Source organism: Euleptes europaea, chromosome 1, assembly GCF_029931775.1.
Source record: "Euleptes europaea isolate rEulEur1 chromosome 1, rEulEur1.hap1, whole genome shotgun sequence".
Lineage (NCBI taxonomy): Eukaryota > Metazoa > Chordata > Lepidosauria > Squamata > Sphaerodactylidae > Euleptes > Euleptes europaea.
This window is the reverse complement of record NC_079312.1, coordinates 35,280,244-35,299,704: the sequence shown is the minus strand read 5'-3', so window position 1 is coordinate 35,299,704 and position 19,461 is coordinate 35,280,244. Positions and strand designations below refer to the sequence as shown.

Sequence of the window (19,461 nt, the reverse complement as noted above, 5' to 3'; positions counted from 1 at the left end):
CAATCTGAAAGGGGGGGGGAATCCAAGCCTCGGTTTTAAAAAGCCTTCTTCTGCTCAGAAAGAGCTCCCAGAACGCAGCAAGCATTTGAATCCCCGCCTTTTTACACGCTGCTTTGTAATTGGCTGTGAGAGAAACCAAGCTTGCGTCTTTTGCCTTATGCGTTTTGCGTTATGCACGGGGATTTCACCCAGGCTGAGCTCAGGGGAGAGGAAAAATCTATACCTAAAATGACCTTTCCCACTGTAAATCTTTTTCACAGATTTCCTATTTTTCTACACACAGGTAATCCCAGTGTAGGAAATGTATTTTATAATAGTGTATAAAGTGTGGTGCAAATGTTTTTCATAGTGAGAGAGCAAAACAGCAGAATCTGACCCAAAAATATATCAATGCTTGGAACAGGTTGTAGTCGCACCGACTAAGAGGACTAACCTTTTATTAACAAATATCTCAAATAATAGTTTTAGTGAATTCATTTCTTCAGATAAAAGCTCTCTCAATTTTGTTAACTAGTTTTTCGAATACGTTGAAGAGTAACTAACAAATATACATATGGCAAAATGGAAAGCTGAGAAATGCCCAGATTTAGACAAATAGATTAATAAGTTAACAAAATATACAACTATGGCAAAACTGATTTTTTATACATAATAGGTCAATCTCAGAATTTTGGGGAAATTTGTTGTTTTTTTCAATTACATAGCTAGAAATTTGAAACAGGACTGAATTAAATCTAGATAAAATGAGAGAGGTTTAAGTAATAAGTAAGTAATAAATGTGTCAATAGATATGGAAGAATCGGTGGTAAACAACAAGTGATATAATTCAGTGAAGTTGATATTACAGTTGTAATTTTGAATTGCAAGTTTCACACATATGTCTATATTGAGCTTATGTTTTAATGTGTTTGCATTTGTTAAAATAAAAACTACAAAAAAGAGTAACTAACAAACACATTGATATTTATAAATAAATTGTTACTTATTTTGTTCAGTATGGATTCAAACTTTTTCAAGCATTGATTTTCATGCCATGAGAACCCAGGCAATATATCTATCTGATCCATATATTCCCATCATGGGGAAAAATTACCATACTTTAGACATTAAAACAAACTTGCAATTTTCTGCAAGAATGTGATGTCAGAGTAGGAAAATGCTATCAGGAAGGATTTGCTATCAAGAAGGATATTTTGCAGCACAACTATCATGAACCATGGTCCTTATTTATTTCAATTTTTATCCTGCCCTTAGTCCCTGGCCAAAGGGGATTAATGATAGGCCATAGAGTCCAATTGCCACAGCGGCCATTTTCTCCAGGTGAACTGATCTCTATCGGCTGGAGATCAGTTGTAATAGCAGGAGATCTCCAGCTAGTACCTGGAGGTTGGCAACCCTACTTGGCGGGCACCAGGAAAGAAATTGGTGGGTGCCATGGAGCCTGTTATACACGATGAAACAAACTCCAAATAGTCTTTTTTTCTTAACAAAAAATAAAAAACAGCTTTTGGAAGGGGTGATATGAAGCTCAGAAAAGGGGTAGATGGAGGGGCTCCCTAGCCTTTTTCATGTCCTCCACTCCTCTGGTCCATGCTTCGCACATACACATCAGGGTTTCCAATGGTGTTTGCCCGTCAGTTTCCTTAATATTGAAAGGAAGTAACAGTGATCTGCATCAGACGGTGATTGCGAGGAAATGCTGTACAGCATGTTACCCATTTAAGAGGGAAGACAGATGTAGGATTTTAAGGACTGTAACAGTGGCTATTTCATCCACAGCAGTTTGTATGACAGACAGACAGACATGTCAGCAATCTGAATCTTGGATGCACACGTTGTTTTTCATGCCAAGGAAGTATTTTTTGTCCTACCCCTCCCACAACAGACAGGCAATCTGCCTTTTTTAAAAAGCGTATGTGTTTATGTTTACATAAGTCGTAGCAAAAAAAAAATTACACAGGTTTTTAAAAAGTGGTTAAATGGCTTCAGGGTTTTTTGGTAGGGGAAGCAGAGATGAATGTATGAAACTGTCTTACGCTTACACAGTGACTCTGTCTATCTCAGTACTGTTTCCTCTGACTGGCATCATCTCTCTTGGCCATGGGTTCTCAACAAGGGGGCAATTCCGCCCCGCCCCCGGGAGGGGAATTGTAGGGTTACAGGGGGAGAATTGGGACCACTATTCAGCAAAGTGTGATGTCCTGTAGATTATGTACAATCTGTACAATTGTAGAAACAAAAACGTTTCTTTTTAGTTAGACTATCTTGGGAAGGGGGGAATTATATTCTGAACAATGGTAAAAGGGGGGAATGGAGCAAAAAAGGATGAGAACCACTGCTCTAGTGTCAGCCCTTGGCCCACAGAACCAGAAATCACCACAAAGTCATATAGAGTCCAAACAGATGGCTTTTACTGGTCAAATAGGCATACAGTGCAAACGAATAAAATGACAGCTATGAGAGACTCACTAGCTGGGAGATAATATAAGGCAGAAAAGGCGGGAGATTACAAGCATAGGCTGAATACAGTTTCCCAGGAGCTGAGTTCCCAGGCCTAGGTATGCGACCTTGAGGGCCAGACAGTACAACGCAGAGACAGAGGCAATAACGAACCGGGATAGCAGCCTGACATCTAGGCAGATGTTGTCTCCCAGTCCAGTTACCAAAGATCCTTTTAATAGAAATGATAAAAATTGAACCTGGGATCTCATGCATGTAAATCATGTGCTTTACGTTTGAATGATAGTCTCCCTCCCTTAAAGGCATGTTGGTGATGTCACAGATATTAGCCAACAAGCATCCACCACAGCTAACTTTTCCCCTGTTCAAATTGTACAGCGGTGACAAATGGAACTTCTGTGTGAGGGGAAGATGAAAGCTGAGGCAAACCAGAACTTTCTACATTACTCACACGATCACAAGATCACAAGGTTGGAAGAGACCACAAGGGCCATCCACTCCAACCTCTTGCCATGCAGGATCCCACAATCAAAGCACTCCCAACAGATGGCCATCCATCTTTACTCCACCAGTCTTTACTCCCTCAATATCAGCCAAGTTTAAAAATAGGAAAAGTCTCAGATCCTGCATCTTTTAAGGGTATAAAAGATGGCAGGCAACAAAAACATGGGGATCCATTTTTCCTTTTCCCCTAATATCCATGTCTCTGAGATTTGTGGCATATGAACAAATTTGTCTGTTTTAGCATGAAACTGATACTAGGTTCTGATGTTAAGGATCTAGTGAGCTTTGTCATAAATTAAGCCCTATATAGATCTTTGATTCTTTCTTGGCTGTGGTGCTTAGCAGCCTTCAGCTCAACATAATTTTATTCTGATGCATCAAAGTTGCATACTTAAACTCCCCCATTTCTTTTGTAGGTATTTGTGGGCCATTGGCAAAAATGTCTGGAAGAGATGGAAGAAAAGGTTCTTTGTGCTAGTCCAGGTAATATTTCAACACAAACATGATTTTGTTTGGTTTGGGTTGGGTTGGTTGGTTTGTTTTTCATTTCAGTGCCATGCACTGCTTTGCTCATGGTGGTTTTAAAGCTGCTAGCCACTATACCAGTTCTGCAGCATTTTTTAAAATTTTCAGAGAACACCCAAAAAGATAGTTTAACCATCTCTGAGCGCAGTTACACCCTTCTAAATCCATTGACATCAATAGGCTTAGAGAAGTGTGGCCCTACAGGCTGCACTGTGTGAGCTGGGAGCAAAACATTTGAAGTCATTCATTAGCTTACTAAGGCTGAGATCCTGAAGGGGGGGGAGCTCCTTAGGCATTACCCTGCACCAGTGTAAGTGCCCATTTAACCTAGGATAACAGGAACTTATACTGTCCCAGGGGCAAACACACCAGCGCTGGGGAGCCGCAGAGCTATTCTGTCCCCCACCGCCAATGCAGCTACACCGGCAGGGAATTCCTGGAAGGGAAAGCTCGCACCGCCATGGGGGTCATTCCTGTGGGTGGGAATGCCTCATCATGCTGCAGCATTTCTGTACCACCTTTTTGGGTGGTACAGCCTCGCTGTTTTCAATGGTGTATGTGTGTGTGTGTTATGTGCCGTCAAGTCGCTTCGGACTCATGGTGACCTTATGAATCAAAGTCCTCCAAAATGTCCTATCTTTGACAGCCTTGCTCAGATCTTGCAAATTGAGGGCTGTGGCTTTCTTTAATGGGGCATTCCTTTTCAATTGGTGCATTTTCTTTTATTCTATTTTAAAACCTTTTAAATTTTAAAACTTTTAAAATGTCTTTTCGGCTATGGATCTACCCCCCTTTCAGGAATGGGCGGTAAGGAAGTTAAGGAAGTTACTGTTCTCTCCACTACAAACTCCTCACTTCCATCTGCAGTAATGGGATAATAATACTGATCTACCATAGAAGGCTGTTGGAAGGATTATCGGGACAATACATATGAAGTGCTTTGAGTGCTCTCAAGAACGATGAGGATGATATATAATGATATAATGATATATAATATTATTTTCAAGCAGTGTGATTCCAAGAAGTGTTCGTTCACCATTCAATGGGGTTGTTGGACCATATTAAGTAAATAGCAGCATTTTGGCAGCTGTGTCAAGGGAAAACTCCAGCTTCCACCACATGGAGTGTAAACTCTCCACTTTGAATGTCCATAATGGAGAAGGGAAGGAGAAAAGGGAGGCGGAAGCTCCTACAGCCTATTTACGATCTATAAACCCTGCTTTGGAGGATTGTCTAAACTAAGGGTGTTTTCTCACATGCCGAATAATGCACTTTCAATACACTTTGCAGCTGGATTTTACTCAGTGCAATGGCAAAATCCACTTGCATACTATCATTAAAGCGCATTGAAAGTGGATTGAAAGTACATTATTCAGCATGTGTGGATGTGCCCTACATCTATGTTCTTGTAGTTAATCTTCAAAGCAAGTAAGCGACTCTGATTTCTAAGCAGCAAGTAAGTTGGCAAACCTTTATATATATACTAGTCTTAAAGCAGTTGGTTCTTTCTAGCTGCCTGTCATTAAGATGAATTAGCTGCTTCAATCAGGAAGAATAGTAACCTAAATTACTGGGCCTCGGGGCAAAACAAACAGGAGAAGCCAATATGAAAATCACTATATTGATAGGTTCCAGGTTCTCTGAGCAGCAAGAAGTTCCAGCGGCAGCACTACCAGTGTTGCTTCCTTTTGGAGTACTAAAGTGTTTAAATTTCTTTATTTACAAAGATATAAGTAGAGCAAAAGTATAGGCACAACTATAGGTCAGCAGGCCCAGTACCTCATGTCAGATCATGAGAGAGAGAGAGAGAGAGAGAGATCCTGTACCATTACTACCCACATGCTTCCACCAGCTTACAGCAGTCTCTGTTTCCATCTCTTTGTTTTCCAAAATTCTGTTTCTTCACATGAATGCCTGCCCTGTCCTTCCACCATCTCCAAGCTCTCATGAGGTACTTAACAAAACTATTGAGGACCATCTCTTAACGGCACCTCTTGAGGTACTATTTTGAGTCATCAACCTTATAAAAGAATGGCCAGCAACAATATATATTTTTAAACTCCCAAAGAGAAAAATGTCCAGCCCCTTTAACGGAGGCTTCATGGGAAGTGATTTACCTCAGTTCTGTGAAAAGCTTCAATGGCACATTTAAACACATTAAGCCTGTGTTAAGGGCAGGACATTTTTGTCTCCAGGATGCTGACAGCCACATATGGTTCACTTGAAATAAGTAAAGTTAATTATTACTGAGTAAGTAAAGTAAATTATTACTAAGTGCTCTTGATGCTCAGCCATCAAACATGAGAGGTCTATGACACCTTAATGTGCTAAAGTATCAGGCTTGCATTCATGTCCAACTTGTGTGGGCTTGGCATGTTATTATTCTTAGGCTTCATTTTTCCACCTATAACATGGAAGTAATGGTGGCCTGCCTCACAAGGGTGTTATGCAAATGAATATGTACAAAGTAAAACCTTTTATACTGTTACCCAAATGGTCCAGTTGTGCATATGCTTCTGGCAATACAGGCATCCCCATTCTAAAGTTTCAGAAGCCTATACACACTGGGGCTCAGGGCAAATATTATTGGGACCTTCTTACCTGATGTATACTGAGGTCCAGGATTTGATCTAATGCCTCGTAAGGGTGTGCAAATTCTTCAAATAAACAGAATATGGTTCAAAATTAAGGATTTGTCAAGGAAAAGGATAATAGCAAAGTTGAATACAGAGTTTGAAACGTGTGTGCACATATACACTAAAGAAATGTTCAACAGATCATAGCTTCTACTAAATCCTAACCTATGTAAATGTTACTGCAATGGATAAATTAGGTTCTGCCTCTCCCTAAGAGCAACCAATGAGAACTGATGAATGGTTGGAGAGTGACAGTTGAAGAACAACAGTTGAAAGAGCAGCTGGGAAAATGACAGGGGAAAATGTGTCTGATTGAAACAAATATTTAATCTGTGTTATTTCACAAGCTTTGCCTACCTCAAAAAAGTGTTACAGATCGCTTGTAGGAATTAGCTGTGCCTCTTTCAACTCAATGTCTTGATTTAAAAGCTGATAATAGGAAAGGGGTGCGTTTCTGGGTCCTTTCCAACAGCGGAGTAAGCTTGCGTGCACTAGTATACGTAGATATTGCTAGCTTATGTGCAAATTGAAGCTTTAGCTGTTAAAATCAAATTTAAAGTAATGTATTGCAACGTAGGGATGTTGCAATTAATCTTTGAATTCATTAATCACAGATTGCAGTGTATATACCTGTTTAATAGTTAATGACTTGAAAAATTATTCATGCTGAGCAATCTGTTAATGTCTTCAATTCTGCTTTAAAATACATGCATTTAGAGATTAAGCCCCCTTATACTGAGTGAGACCATCCAGTCCTGAACTATCTACCCTGCCAGTTCTCCATGGTTTGAGGGACAAGATTTCCCTAGTTCTAGGACCCGAAGCCCTTTAATTGGACGTGCCAGGAACAACCTGAGATCTTCTGCCTGCAGATCCTGTGCTCTAGCTATGAGCCTTTCCCCATGGACCTCATTATTTAAAATCGACCCACTCTTGGAAAGCTGGGTTCTGGGCAGGTTGCTGTAATTATTTGGGAAGAGACAGTAGCCATAGGTAGTAGAGAGGGATGAATCAAAAAGAATTCACATGCATGTTTTTGAAAGTCAGTCCAGGAGAGACAATATTCTCTTGTGATTTTGCTATGTGTTGTTCTGTGTATCACCTACCACTTTGGGAGGGAATTTGCCCTCTGAGATGAACAGAATGCTAATTGCATGCAAATTTCATGGCACAGACTTGTTATTCACCTCATTGTGAATTCTGAGATATGCAGTGTGAAAGCGATGGCAGAATATGACCCCAAGGTTAGGCATGAACATGTGTCCGCAGCATCATAAATGCAGAGAGGCCTGGCAAAATCAATCTTGTGCTTATAACTGGCTGGAGTGAGCCAGGAAGCTTTTAGATTTAACAGTTTTACTGTGTTAAATGAAACATTCTGATCATCCGAGATCATAAACCCATCACTTATTATCTTATAAATATCTCCTTACTCACTCCTTTAGATAGATGTGCAGAGAATGCATGTATCAAGCTCCTTTTCTGGTTGTGTTTTGAGTTATATGTAGTTTGCAAAGATGTCATTTTGCTTTTGAGCAAGTGCTTTAAAAAGTCCATAACACTTGAATAAATATCCTTGCAGGATAACATCATAAAAACAAATGATCCACCCTTCATTCCTAAAGACTACAAAATTAGGGAATTTTTCCCTGCCACAGAGTGACTATAAGGTACTATTAAGTATGACAAGTGGAGTCATGAAACTTGATGAAATATGGGTTGTGCCGTGAGTGATTCACTAGTGGGAATCACTTACTGCCTCTGAAGAGGGATCAGGGGCAAAAGCTTTTCACTTGCATATTTATAAAACCTTTGCAGCCTGCCCTTTGGCACACAGTGCCCTTGAGACAGCTCTCAGCTATATCGAAAACTCTCGCTTACTATATATAATACTGCATAGAATAAAATCACCAACAGCTAGGGAGGTAACGGAAGAGTCAAAAACAATGGATCACCCTTCAGTTAAGACAAGCCAAATGCTGAACAGAACAAAGAGACTTAAGTGGCCTTCTTGAAAGATGCCAAAGGAGAGCCAAAAATGCTTCGTAGGGGAGGGCATTTTGTGATCTCAGTGTCACCATCAAAAATCACTGTCACATGTTGCCTGTAATGGTAGTGGCATACTAAGCAAGACTCCTGGTGTCTGGGGTAGATTCTTACAGGTCCTTACTAGCAACTGTAGAGGTGAGTGGAGGAGATGATTATGGCTGCTGACTGACATCAACAGAGGCTGGCAACTAGTCAGCTGGTATGCTGCTGGCTATGCTACCTCCGGTCTCCACCATCTTGGAGTGGTTGCTATTAAGGGCCTGGGCACCCTTCTTTCTCAACTGCCTGGAAGTCACAGTGAGAGATTCTAGTCAGCCAATTGTCTTACCAGCCACGTGTACACTTGAGGATCATCCAAACAATGGGCAGCTCAAAGGCTCTCCTTCATAATAGCAATACATAAGGTTGCCAGGAGCTCTGTGGGGCTGGGGCTAGCATTCTGCGCATCTAGTGTGATGATGTCATTTCCGGATTTACCCCGATGCAACACAGAAACTCTAGCAATTTCCTCTGAAAACTCTATGGTTTCCACAGGGATTTGGGGGGGGAGTGCTAGAGTGTCTGCATCGCTCCCAGATAAACCTGGAAGTGACAGGGACGCTCTAGCAATCTCCTCTGAAAACTCTATGGAAACCCGGAAGTGGCATCATTGTGCTAGACATGCAGATTGCTCCCCCCCCTTCAGCTGGCCCTCTTCCACCTGCCACAAACTGGGGGTGAGCGTGCAACCCAGTTGACTGGTGGGCAACTGGCAAGCTTAGTAATACAGTTCCATTTATACTCCCTTTAGCATACTATGCATAGTTAGTTTTAGTGACTTCATCTCAAAAAGGAGGGAATAGAACTGGAAGAGTTACAAACAGAAAAACTACAACAATTTTCTTTGGGGTCTGCAGGCCTACATGGGGAACTGTGCAGGAGCAGGCCAGCCATGGAACATTCTGGAGATTATTGGAGTATGAAGGTGCTACATTCCCGCTGTTGTTGTTGTTTTGGAGTAGAGGGAGTGCACTTCATACCCCCCACCCCCAGGTTCTCTTGTTGTTGTCACGGGATATATCCTGTGAAATGGAACCTGTGAACAGTAGAAGGGGCAAAGGAAAGAAGAAGAGTCCTTTGCTCCTCCCTTTCTTCTGTTTCCCCCCATCACTTCCTGCTTTCCTATCTTCAGCCTTCTGTTCACTCCCATCCTTCCCCACTCACCACTAGCGGTGTGCACCATTTGGGGGAGGGGTATTTTTCAAGTTTATTAAACCTGGAAAATTTCAAAAAAATCTGGAAAATCTGGATTTTTCTAAAATTTTCAGGTTTAATAAACCCAAACACAAAAAAAGCTGAAAAAATTAATCAAGGGGAGCCATTCCTTGCCCACAGCATGGAGCCCACAGACTGCTCCCGCCTCCCTCTCCAAGCTGCATGCCAAATTGGACTCTGGAGAAGACTCTGGAGAAGTGTGTATGTGAGTCAACAGAAAAGGGGGGAGGGAAGGGGGGAAATGGGGGGTTGGAAAGAATGGCAGCAGGGCAGAAGCGACCTGAATAATACTAAATAAATTTGGCATTATTCAGGTTCACTTTTTCGGGGCCCGTTTTTGCTGCTATTTTTTCTATGGTTTTTTTTTAACTTTTTTAAAACTTCAGCATATCAATATGCACAGCCCAACTCACCACCAATTCCCATCCACCTCCCCTTGTACCAGGAGCAGGGGAAGACAAATTAAAGGAAAGAAGAGCAAGGCCACACATCCTCCCTGCTACCGCGAGCAGTAGTTGTCAATACAAGAAGATACATTTAGCTTCCTAAATTGCGTGTCCCACAAAAGCCTGTGTGGAGCAGCACTTTCCTACTGCGCAAGGGAAGACATAGACAGAACAAAATTGAGATGAAGCAAAAATTCACCTTTGCCACAGCAACAGTCTGGTTCTCATTGTGAGGTTTCCCTTAAATTGTGAGAACGGGGGTTTGTGAAATATTTATGAATGAATTTCATTTGCCAGGATTCTTAAAATAGCATACCATAGTAATCAGCAAGGAATATATCTGAACGGGTTCAAGAATATACCAAGAGTCTGAAAATAGCAGCAAACTCATTCTGAACTGTTGCTTAATTGAGAAATTAACCAAAAAACTAGGAAATATTGATAAACTACTGTATAAGTAAACTGTATTTCAAGTGGTAGAAATAAATAAATGCATTTTTGAAATGTATCAAGGTGATGAATTCGATTTGTAGAGTCTAATTTAGTGGTCAACGTCTTTGCCAAAAAAGATAATTAAAAAGAGAGAGCAATTATTTGAACACATGAAGCTGCCTTATACTGAACCAGACCCTTGGGCCATCAAAGTCAGTATTGTCTACTCAGACCGGCAGTGCCTCAACCAGGGTCTCAGGCAGGGGTCTTTCACATCACCTACTTTCCTAGTCCCTTTAACTGGAGATGCCGGAGATTGAACTTGGGACCTTCAGCATGCCAAGCAGATGCTCTGCCACTGAGCATCTCCCTCTGAGCACGGCCCCTCTTCTCATATTCTCTTATAGAAAACAATTGCTATAGCAAGTAGTGAGAAACACTGATCAGATATTAATGCTAGATTATAAAGAATGAATAGCATTTGGAGATGTAATTTCTGCTCTCATTCCTCACCATGCTGAGAATGGATCATTTTGCTTAAGTATTTGGGGAAAAGAGACCATAGATTGCCAGTTATAATTTCCATGGTTTGCCCAGGAGGTGGCAGCAGCATACTGCATATACAAGGGAAATATCTTCACATTGCTGTGTACGCATACTAGCTGATATAGCCCTGACTTGACTGAGCATGATGTTTTAATGGGACAGTGAATTTCTAATTTGTTAGGATCACAAAATTATTTGGAGGAAGGTATCTTGGGGAGGGGGTCCCAAACCATACCAAGGTGATGGGTACTGGAGAGACTCGTCAAATAATCGAGTTGGAAGGGACCTCCAGGGTCATCTAGTACAACCCCCTACACAATGCAGGAAATTCACAACCACCTCCACTCACACCCCCAGTGACCCCTGGTTCGTGTCCAGAAGATGGCAAAAAAAAAAAACCTCCAAGATCTCTGGCCAAACTGACGTGGAGGAAAATTTCTTCCTGACCTCTCATGATTTGCCTAAGTTTACAGAATCAGCATTGCTGACAGATGGCCATCTAGCCTCTACTTTAAAACCCCCAAAGAAGGAGAGCCTCCACCTCCTGAGGAAGCCTGTTTCACTGAGGAACTGCTCTAACTGTCAGGAAGTTCTTCCTAATGTTTAGTCAAAAACTCTTTTTATTTAATTTTAACACATTGGTTCTGGTCTGACCTTCTGGAGCAACAGAAAACAACTTTGCACCATGCTCTATAGGACAGCCTTACAAGTACTTGAAGATGGTGATCATATCATCTCTCAGTCATCTCCTCTCCAGGCCAAAAATACTGAGCTCCTTCAACCTTTCCTCATAGGACTTGGTCTCCAGACCCATTTACCATCTTTGTTGCCTTCCTCTGGACACATTTCAGCTTTTCTATATCCTGCTTAAACTCAACCCAAACTAAGTTCTGACTAGGATATTTGCTTAGAACTGTGTAGAAAGGATAATATTTCCAACTGGCTTTGGAATAACTGGTTTTTGTTTTTATTTTTCATTGATGTGACATATCAGTAGAACCCTGTAACTGCTAAACTTCTTGGATTTTTTTCTAAATGAACATGTAATGAATCTAGGAGACATAAATTGACAACAATGCATTTGTCAATGCAAGAGGTGAATAGGGGCTTTCAGATACATTATAAGAATTCTGATGGAAGACGGATAAAAATGAGTTCTTCTCCTTCCTTGGGTGGGTTTTTTTAACATAAAAAGAAGGCGTGGCAGAATGGTGAAAATGGTAAGCAAAATTAGAAAGTTATGCGGGTGGGTTTGCAAGCAACTAGTAATACTTATTGGAAGCCAGCGGGGGGCAGTATATCATTGAATTATCTTGGCTTGCTTGAAAAATCTTTCAACCCATCCATTTCAAATACAGTGTATTTTATTCTCCATAGTATCAAGAACATGAATGTATATATTTCACATGCATTTCTGCTCATAGAAGCAGTTTTTGTGTAATTTGAAGGGAAGCTTCGTAGCTCTTTTTCTAGTACGGCTGGCAGTTACTTGCATACAGTCAGACTACATGTGTCTGAGGGGATTTCCTCCATCCTTCTCGTTATTCCTCCAAAATGACAAACACAATCCATTGATACAAGAGTTTTAAGAAACCATCAGAAGTCAAAGTTTTTTTTCCCCCCAGAGGTCAAAGAAACGTCTAAACCAATATAATTATGTAAGGAATCCGGAATGTGACACAACCTTAACAAAGTCATTTTGAAATCATTTGACAGTAAATTTCCCTGTGAGTTCCTAGCCTAGAGCACAGGAGAATCCTTTGCTTTGGAACAGACTTCTAGACCATCCCGATTTTTAAAATGTTATATTCAAGCTGGGCCTTGATGCAGCCTGATAGGCACCTAAAGGCGATGCCGGAGCCCCCTGCAGCCAATAAAAAGGCCGCCATCAAGAATTTGACATTGAATGTGTCATGGCGTGCAGATCGATGGTAACTCAGAGGAGCAAGAACTGCCATTTACAGGACCAATGACAACAGCTGCACAGATCCATGAGGTTTTAAGATTGCTTTAATACGACTGGCAATTTAGCTCACATTGTTTCTGACAGTGTGTCACTCTGGCGTTGCCTGAGTGAATGATAAGAGTTTTCAAAGCAAGAGAGCTCTCATTTTAAAAAACAATTTAAAAAAAAAATCAACCCGAAACCAGTGCAGAGACTTAAAAACTCTCTGTAAAATATGGCAGAAGGGAATGTTAGAAATAATTTCCATTGTTAGTAAAGAAACAAAAATCTCTTGCCATGCTATTCCAATAAAGATCCACCTGAACCTGCCTTGTCTTGGATGCCCTGTGTAGGCAACCGAATGGAATTTAGTTAGACAAAGGATATAAAAGATGGACGTGTTTATTGCCTATGAAGGACGATCTCCCATATATGAGCCCAGGAACAATCAGAACCTTTCCCCCTTGCTAGCGTGGTGTAATGGTTAAGAGTGGTGGTTTGGAGCAGTGGACTCTGATCTGGAGAACCAGGTTTGATTCCCCACTCCTCCACATGACTGATGGAGGCTAATCTGGTGAACTGGATTTGTTTCCCTGCTCCTCCACACAAAGCCAGCGGCGTGACCTTGGGCAAGTTACAGTTCTGTTAGAGCTTTCTCAGCCCCACCTATCTCACAGGGTGTCTGTTGTGGGGAGGGGAAGGGAAAGGTGATTGTAAGCCGGTTTGAGTCTCCCTTAAGTGGTAGAGAAAGTCGGCATATAAAAACCAATTCTTCTTCTTCTTTCCACCTGGCTAAGACACCACCAGAATCAATTTTAAAGATGTCATTGGATTCTTCGGTTTAGTTGCTTAATTATTAATGTATGTTAATTTTAAGGATGTTTATTTATGACGAGATGCTGTATTTTAATTGATGTAAGCCTCCTTGAGCCCGACCTTGGTTGGGAAAGGGTGGATTAAAAAATCAAACAAATAAACACTAGGGTATATGGAAAGAGGGTCCTAATGCTCTCTCAAAGTTGTTTTCCTGGCCTGAAACAGCCCTGGGGAGCCCCATTTGCCCCACTGGGCAAATACACTGCATCACTACACCTGGATCTCGTGGGAAAGCTACTAGCACCCCACAGGTTGGGGAGATGGCTGTAGTCCCTTCTCCTTGCATGTGATGGTCCCCATCTGAATCAGCCTCATGTGCCTGAGAACAGAGTTCCCAGTGAGGAACTCACAAGCACATATGGATTGCATGGACCTGGGGGAAGGACGTAATGTGTGGATATACTCTGACTGTTCTCTGGAAGTTAGGGGGGGGGAACAAAAATCTGACAAATGCAGAACAGAAAGACTATGCCTATAAAGAGCGGCTACCAGCAAGCTCTTACAATAATCACTGACCTCATTTGTAGTGGTTCTTTGTGGATCAAGTTCATGAGAGGGAGGAAGTTCATGAGAGGGAGGGCATCTTGGCCATCTTATGGGCATGGAGTAGGGATCACTGGGGGGTGTGGGGGGAGGAAGTTGTGAATTTCCTGCATTGTGCAGGGAGTTGGACTAGATGACCCTGGTGGTCCCTTCCAACTCTATGATTCTATAAGTTGACAAAACTATCTTACATCCCGCTAACTGAAGAGCTGATGATTCAAAATGTGTTGGGATCTACACATTGGAATACACTACTTGTCTCCTGTACCTGTTCTATTTTTATTATTCTGTGGGGAGGCACTGCTCTTCTTTTGCATAATGGCATGCCATGCACAGAAAGCAACGTTCTGCTCCGCGTCAGCAACAGTTCTGGTGATGTCATTAAAGCCACGAGTACCAAGTGCCCATGGACCATCACTAGTTTTTTTGTGGACCTGTAAGGGCACACAGATATGAATATTTTAATCCAGAGCATGGCAAGAATACTGACACTTTGCAGATCAGCTGTTTAATGAAATGGACCTATTTCAGGATACTCAGGGCATTCCATACATGACAGAGTAACAAACTCAGTTTGGCGATTAATTATACACTCAACAGAATCATAGAGTTGGGAGGGGCCATACAGGCCATCTAGTCCAACACCCTGCTTAATGCAGGATCAGCCTAGAGCATCCCTGACAAGTGCTTGTCCAGCCTCTGCTTAAAGACTGCCTGTGAGGGGGAGCTCACCACCTCATATCCAGCCGGTTTTTCCTCATATCCAGCCGGTACCTTTCCTCCTGCAATTTCACCCATTATTGTGAGTCCTATCCTCTGCTGCCAACAGTAAGGTGGAGTGAATCCTACCTTTCTGAAAAGGCTGTGTTTTCAGATTATTCACACCTTACATTTTATGTTATGCAGTTTTAAAAAAAATAGTCTTCAGTATATATCCTTGAAAAACATGACGTGTAAAGTGACTTTCTTAGAACACTCGTTTCTTAAATTGTTCATAGGCGGCTCTCGGCCACAGGCTGCTTGCATTATTAGCCTGTACCTACCTGATCAGTTGGCTTCCCGCTTTCCATCCCTGTCTCTAAAAGCCCTCCATCTGAAGGCTTCTTTGCATCAGAGAACCTTTCAAGGAGTATTTGCCAATCAAGAGGCTCCAGCACTACATTGCTTTTGTGCCCTTAAGTCTCCGTCCACGGGACAGAAATCTGTGCAACTGCGTTGCAGAAAACAGATTGGATGGGATCCCAGATTTTGACAGCGGAGAGATTTCATGTGCGTTAGCTTTTCAGATGAGATGAAATGCGACTGTACAACTCTTTGCGAGTGCCGCCACTTCAGAACTGTCTACACTCGTCGCCTGATGCTAAGCTTTTATGATTTTCTGCAGGTTAGCCAGTATACATTTGCGATGTGCAGTTACCGAGAGAAAAAAGCTGAGCCTCAAGAGCTGCTGCAACTTGACGGATACACTGTGGACTACACGGACCCACAGCCAGGTAGACAAGAGAGCTGTTTGTTTGTCAAACAGTTACAGGCTGCCTAATTACAGCTGCATGCTTTCCCTATGCGCTGTGATGCAGAGCTCTGATTTTATAGATGCTTCAGGAGGGTTTCTTCTTAAATGGTATCCTAGTGAGTCTTCTGGTGCCAGCCATATTATGTGATAACTCCTATTGATTTCAGTGCAGCATACTTTCGCGTAATTAATAAAACCGGCTAGGCCTTCTCATTCATAACAATCTCTGAATCGTAGCCATGGATGATTGCTCGACTGCTGAAGTGGGTGGGACATTTTTTCCCCTCCACAGCTGTTTATTTATTATTTATTTTATTGGACTGACAGCCCATTCTCCCTAATATGAGATCACTGAGCCTGAGAAAAGCGAAGTGGCACAGTTCTTTCTTCCAGCTTTGAACTGATGGGCAATCTCTGAATGTTGGGCAGCAGGAATGTTGTGCCTTGAGAGAAATAAGGAAGGAAACCAAGCTTCTCTCTAGCAGCAATGGCTCATCTCCTGCTTTGGGGTTTCTGGCAAAATAGCATTCTTTCCCAATTGGGCAGTGGTTAGGGTTGCCAACTTCCAGGTACTAGCTGGAGATCTCTTGCTATTACAACTGATCTCCAGCTGATATAAATCAGTTCACCTGGAGAAAATGGCTGCTTTGGCAATCAAACTCTATGGCATTGAAGTTCCTTCCCAACCCCCAACCCCCTCCTCAGGCTCTGCCCCAAAAACCTCCCACCAGTGGTGAAGAGGGACCTGGCAACTGTAGCAGTGGTACCTTCTTACTTCTTAAAGAAGGGCTGAGGCAGTCATACTTGTAAGGGGGTCTTGGGCAGGAGGGATGGGGCAGGACCAAGCTGTTTCATCCCTTGGGTGGGAGCAGTGCAGTAAGGATGGTTAAGTGGTATGGATAAAGCTTCAGCAAGCACCCTGAAGCAGCAGTTAATAGGCTGAAGAGGTGAAACTCAGACCAGAAAGCTGGGCTATGGTTAGGATCGCCAACTGCCCAGTGGGGGCAGGCAAAATCCCATCCACTGGGCTGCCCGCTGGCCCTCAGCCAGTCAGCGGGCAGAAGAGGGCTAGCGGGGGGGGGGCTTGATTGGATTGCTAGAGTATCTGTGCTGTGATGGTCATGGGCCTGATCACAGGTGCCAGCCACACACCCCACAAAGCTCTTGCCAGTGGCAAGGAGCGACCTGGTAACCCTGTCTATGGGGCCTTGATAGGGTTGGGACACGAACCCCTTGAGAGGTGCCATTAGCCTTGACCCAAAGACCTTACAATTTAGAGGACAGGACATAGAACACCTCACTTGAACACTAGCAGATGCTTGGCTAAGAGGAGCCAGGGTTGTTCGTAGTTCGACAGGCCGGGGCTTGGAGCCAGATTGATCTCACCCAGAAAATCAGGGATGTGCGGACAGAGGAACCCTGACTCTTCAGCATCCCATCAAGCAACCAAACTGCAAAGATATTTGTAGCAAGAGCTCTACAAACCATGTTATTACTCTTCAATAAGAGTCATTGCACATTTTGTTAGAAGGTGATTTTTTGTATTTAACATCCTAGCTGCATTTCTTGATGAATAAAGGCCATTTACTAATATTGATACAAGTAATCCTGTAAATGATGTATAATAAATTTAATACAAATAAAACTAAACAACTTATATAGAGCCCTGTTCCAGCCTCAGGAAAGAGGAAGTGGAAAAACACCCTGGCACAAACAGAAGTCTGCCTGCTTCATAGGCTCTAAATCAGGGGTGTTGCAACTCATTTGTTACGAGGACCAGATTGGGAGTGGGGGGGGGCTGGCTAACTCGACTGGCTCGCGGGCCAGATAAGAGCTCTCAAGGGGCCGCATCCAGCCCCCGGGCCGTATGTTTGACACCCCTAATCTAAATAGCAGAGAGAGCTCACATGGCCCTCTTCATTTCTTTTTGGTTCTGTATGTTGTCATACATGATTTATATGCAATGGAAATACAAATCATTCATGTTGAACAAATGCATACTTTTTTAACAGGAAAAGGTTGACCCAAGGAAACAGGAAATGGCACAAAAGACTCCATGATCAGTTTCTCATAAGGATATGTAAAAAAATGAAGTTGATTTATTCAAATTGATCAAGCAAGCTTTTGAAATTTTGTCTCACCTGTAGATCTCAGCCATGAATACCGTGTCTGTACATGTTGCTCTTCCAATGACTATCATTTTTTTATTCAGGTTTAGAGGGTGGCAGATCATTTTTCAACGCAGTGAAAGAAGGAGACACTGTGATTTTTGCAAGTGACGATGAACAGGATCGTATCCTATGGGTCCAAGCCATGTACCGAGCTACTGGGCAGTCCCACAAACCTGTGCCACCCACTCAAGTTCAGAAGCTTAATGCTAAAGGAGGAAACGTACCACAGCTAGATGCCCCCATCTCTCAATTTTGTAAGTAAATCATATTCTTAGAAGCAGAAAATTTTGTCCAAAAGTTTGTTTCAGCGTAGATATTCATACGCAAGGGGAAATGAACCTTCCCCCCCCAAAAAAAAACAACCCTTTTCCATTGGTGTACTTTTACATTTGAGGATTCTGAATGATTTTTTTCCCCAGTAAATTGAGAAATGAATCCTTTGGGGAAGCTGTCGGGAAAGTATAAAATGCAATACTTGATGGAAATTAATGCAGAGAAGAAATTTCAGTAGGGTACGAGTATTTTCAGAAGGATGTACTAACACTTTATGTAATGATATGCCCATCTACACACTGTTGTCCCGCCTCATTCCTCCTTTCCGTTTTTTGCTTCTTCTGGGAAAAGGAAATAGAAGAGCTGTGTTCAATCCCATAGAAAACTATTACGGCTATCATGCACTGCAATGCAGGGCTAAGCTATGGTCTGGTAAATATTGTTGCTTTAATCCAAGGGAGCACAGACTGCCAGCTTGCTCCACAGGAGAAGAGGATGGGTGCGTAGTTTTACAATGAGCTGCCCTCATTGCTTTTATAATAAGCAAATGTAAAGAAAATGCAGAAATTCAGGTGCTCCTACTGTGCCCTTGAAATTAGCTGTAGGCCACAAGGGCTTGAACTATTATTTAACTGTTTTCCCTTAATCGGTAGATCAAGTTCCTGGTGACAGGTGTATGTAGAAGAAACTATTACCTCTGCCCACCAACAGCCATCACCCTAACAGCCCATTCTTGAGGGAACAGGCTGCGCTGGTGGCTGGAGGCAGCACCACTGTATTGCCTCCAAAGGAGGATTCTGTCCCCCACCACAAAGAAGGCAAAATCCTGCCTTTACCTTTGAGCCCTGTAGAACTGCTCCATTGGGTTCCACGGGGATACGCCACCTAAAAAGGTGGTGTATCTCGATGTAAGGGCAAAGGAGGCGTTCCTGGCCTGAAAGGGTTCAGGAGGCTGCCTAAAGGTGGTTCCTTCCCTGGACCGGACCCAGAACACCCACCGGGAGAACGGCGCACAGAAGTCCGCCATCAGGTCGCCAGTGTGAGGCTGTGCCAGCGTCCCTGGGCTTCGCTGTCACAGCAGCACCAGGAGGATGGCATGTGCGCCCCAACGCCAGTTTCTGTACCACTATGGGCGGTGTAAGTGGCACGGGTGCTGGTGCAGGGTGCTCGGATGCCAGCATATGCCCTTCCTCACCTCCTATGGACTTTCACCCTTTCAGCTCAGGAATGGGCCGTAAGTTAAAATATGGCCTTTCATGTATTTAAAGTTTCATTAACGTTTTCAGCT

General features: G+C 42.7%; 1 protein-coding gene across 18 annotated transcripts in view; it reads left to right on the top strand.

Annotated features, from left to right (window-relative positions):
- Positions 1 to 19,461, top strand: part of CADPS (calcium dependent secretion activator) — a 460,327-nt gene that overhangs the window by 238,164 nt on the left and 202,702 nt on the right. For all 18 annotated transcript variants that reach the window (XM_056867190.1, XM_056867189.1, XM_056867199.1 and 15 more), the window contains exons 9-11: positions 3,381 to 3,447; positions 15,601 to 15,709; positions 17,942 to 18,154. In XM_056867190.1, the coding sequence (XP_056723168.1) occupies positions 3,381 to 3,447; positions 15,601 to 15,709; positions 17,942 to 18,154 (389 nt within the window). The remainder of the gene's footprint in view (positions 1 to 3,380; positions 3,448 to 15,600; positions 15,710 to 17,941; positions 18,155 to 19,461) is intronic.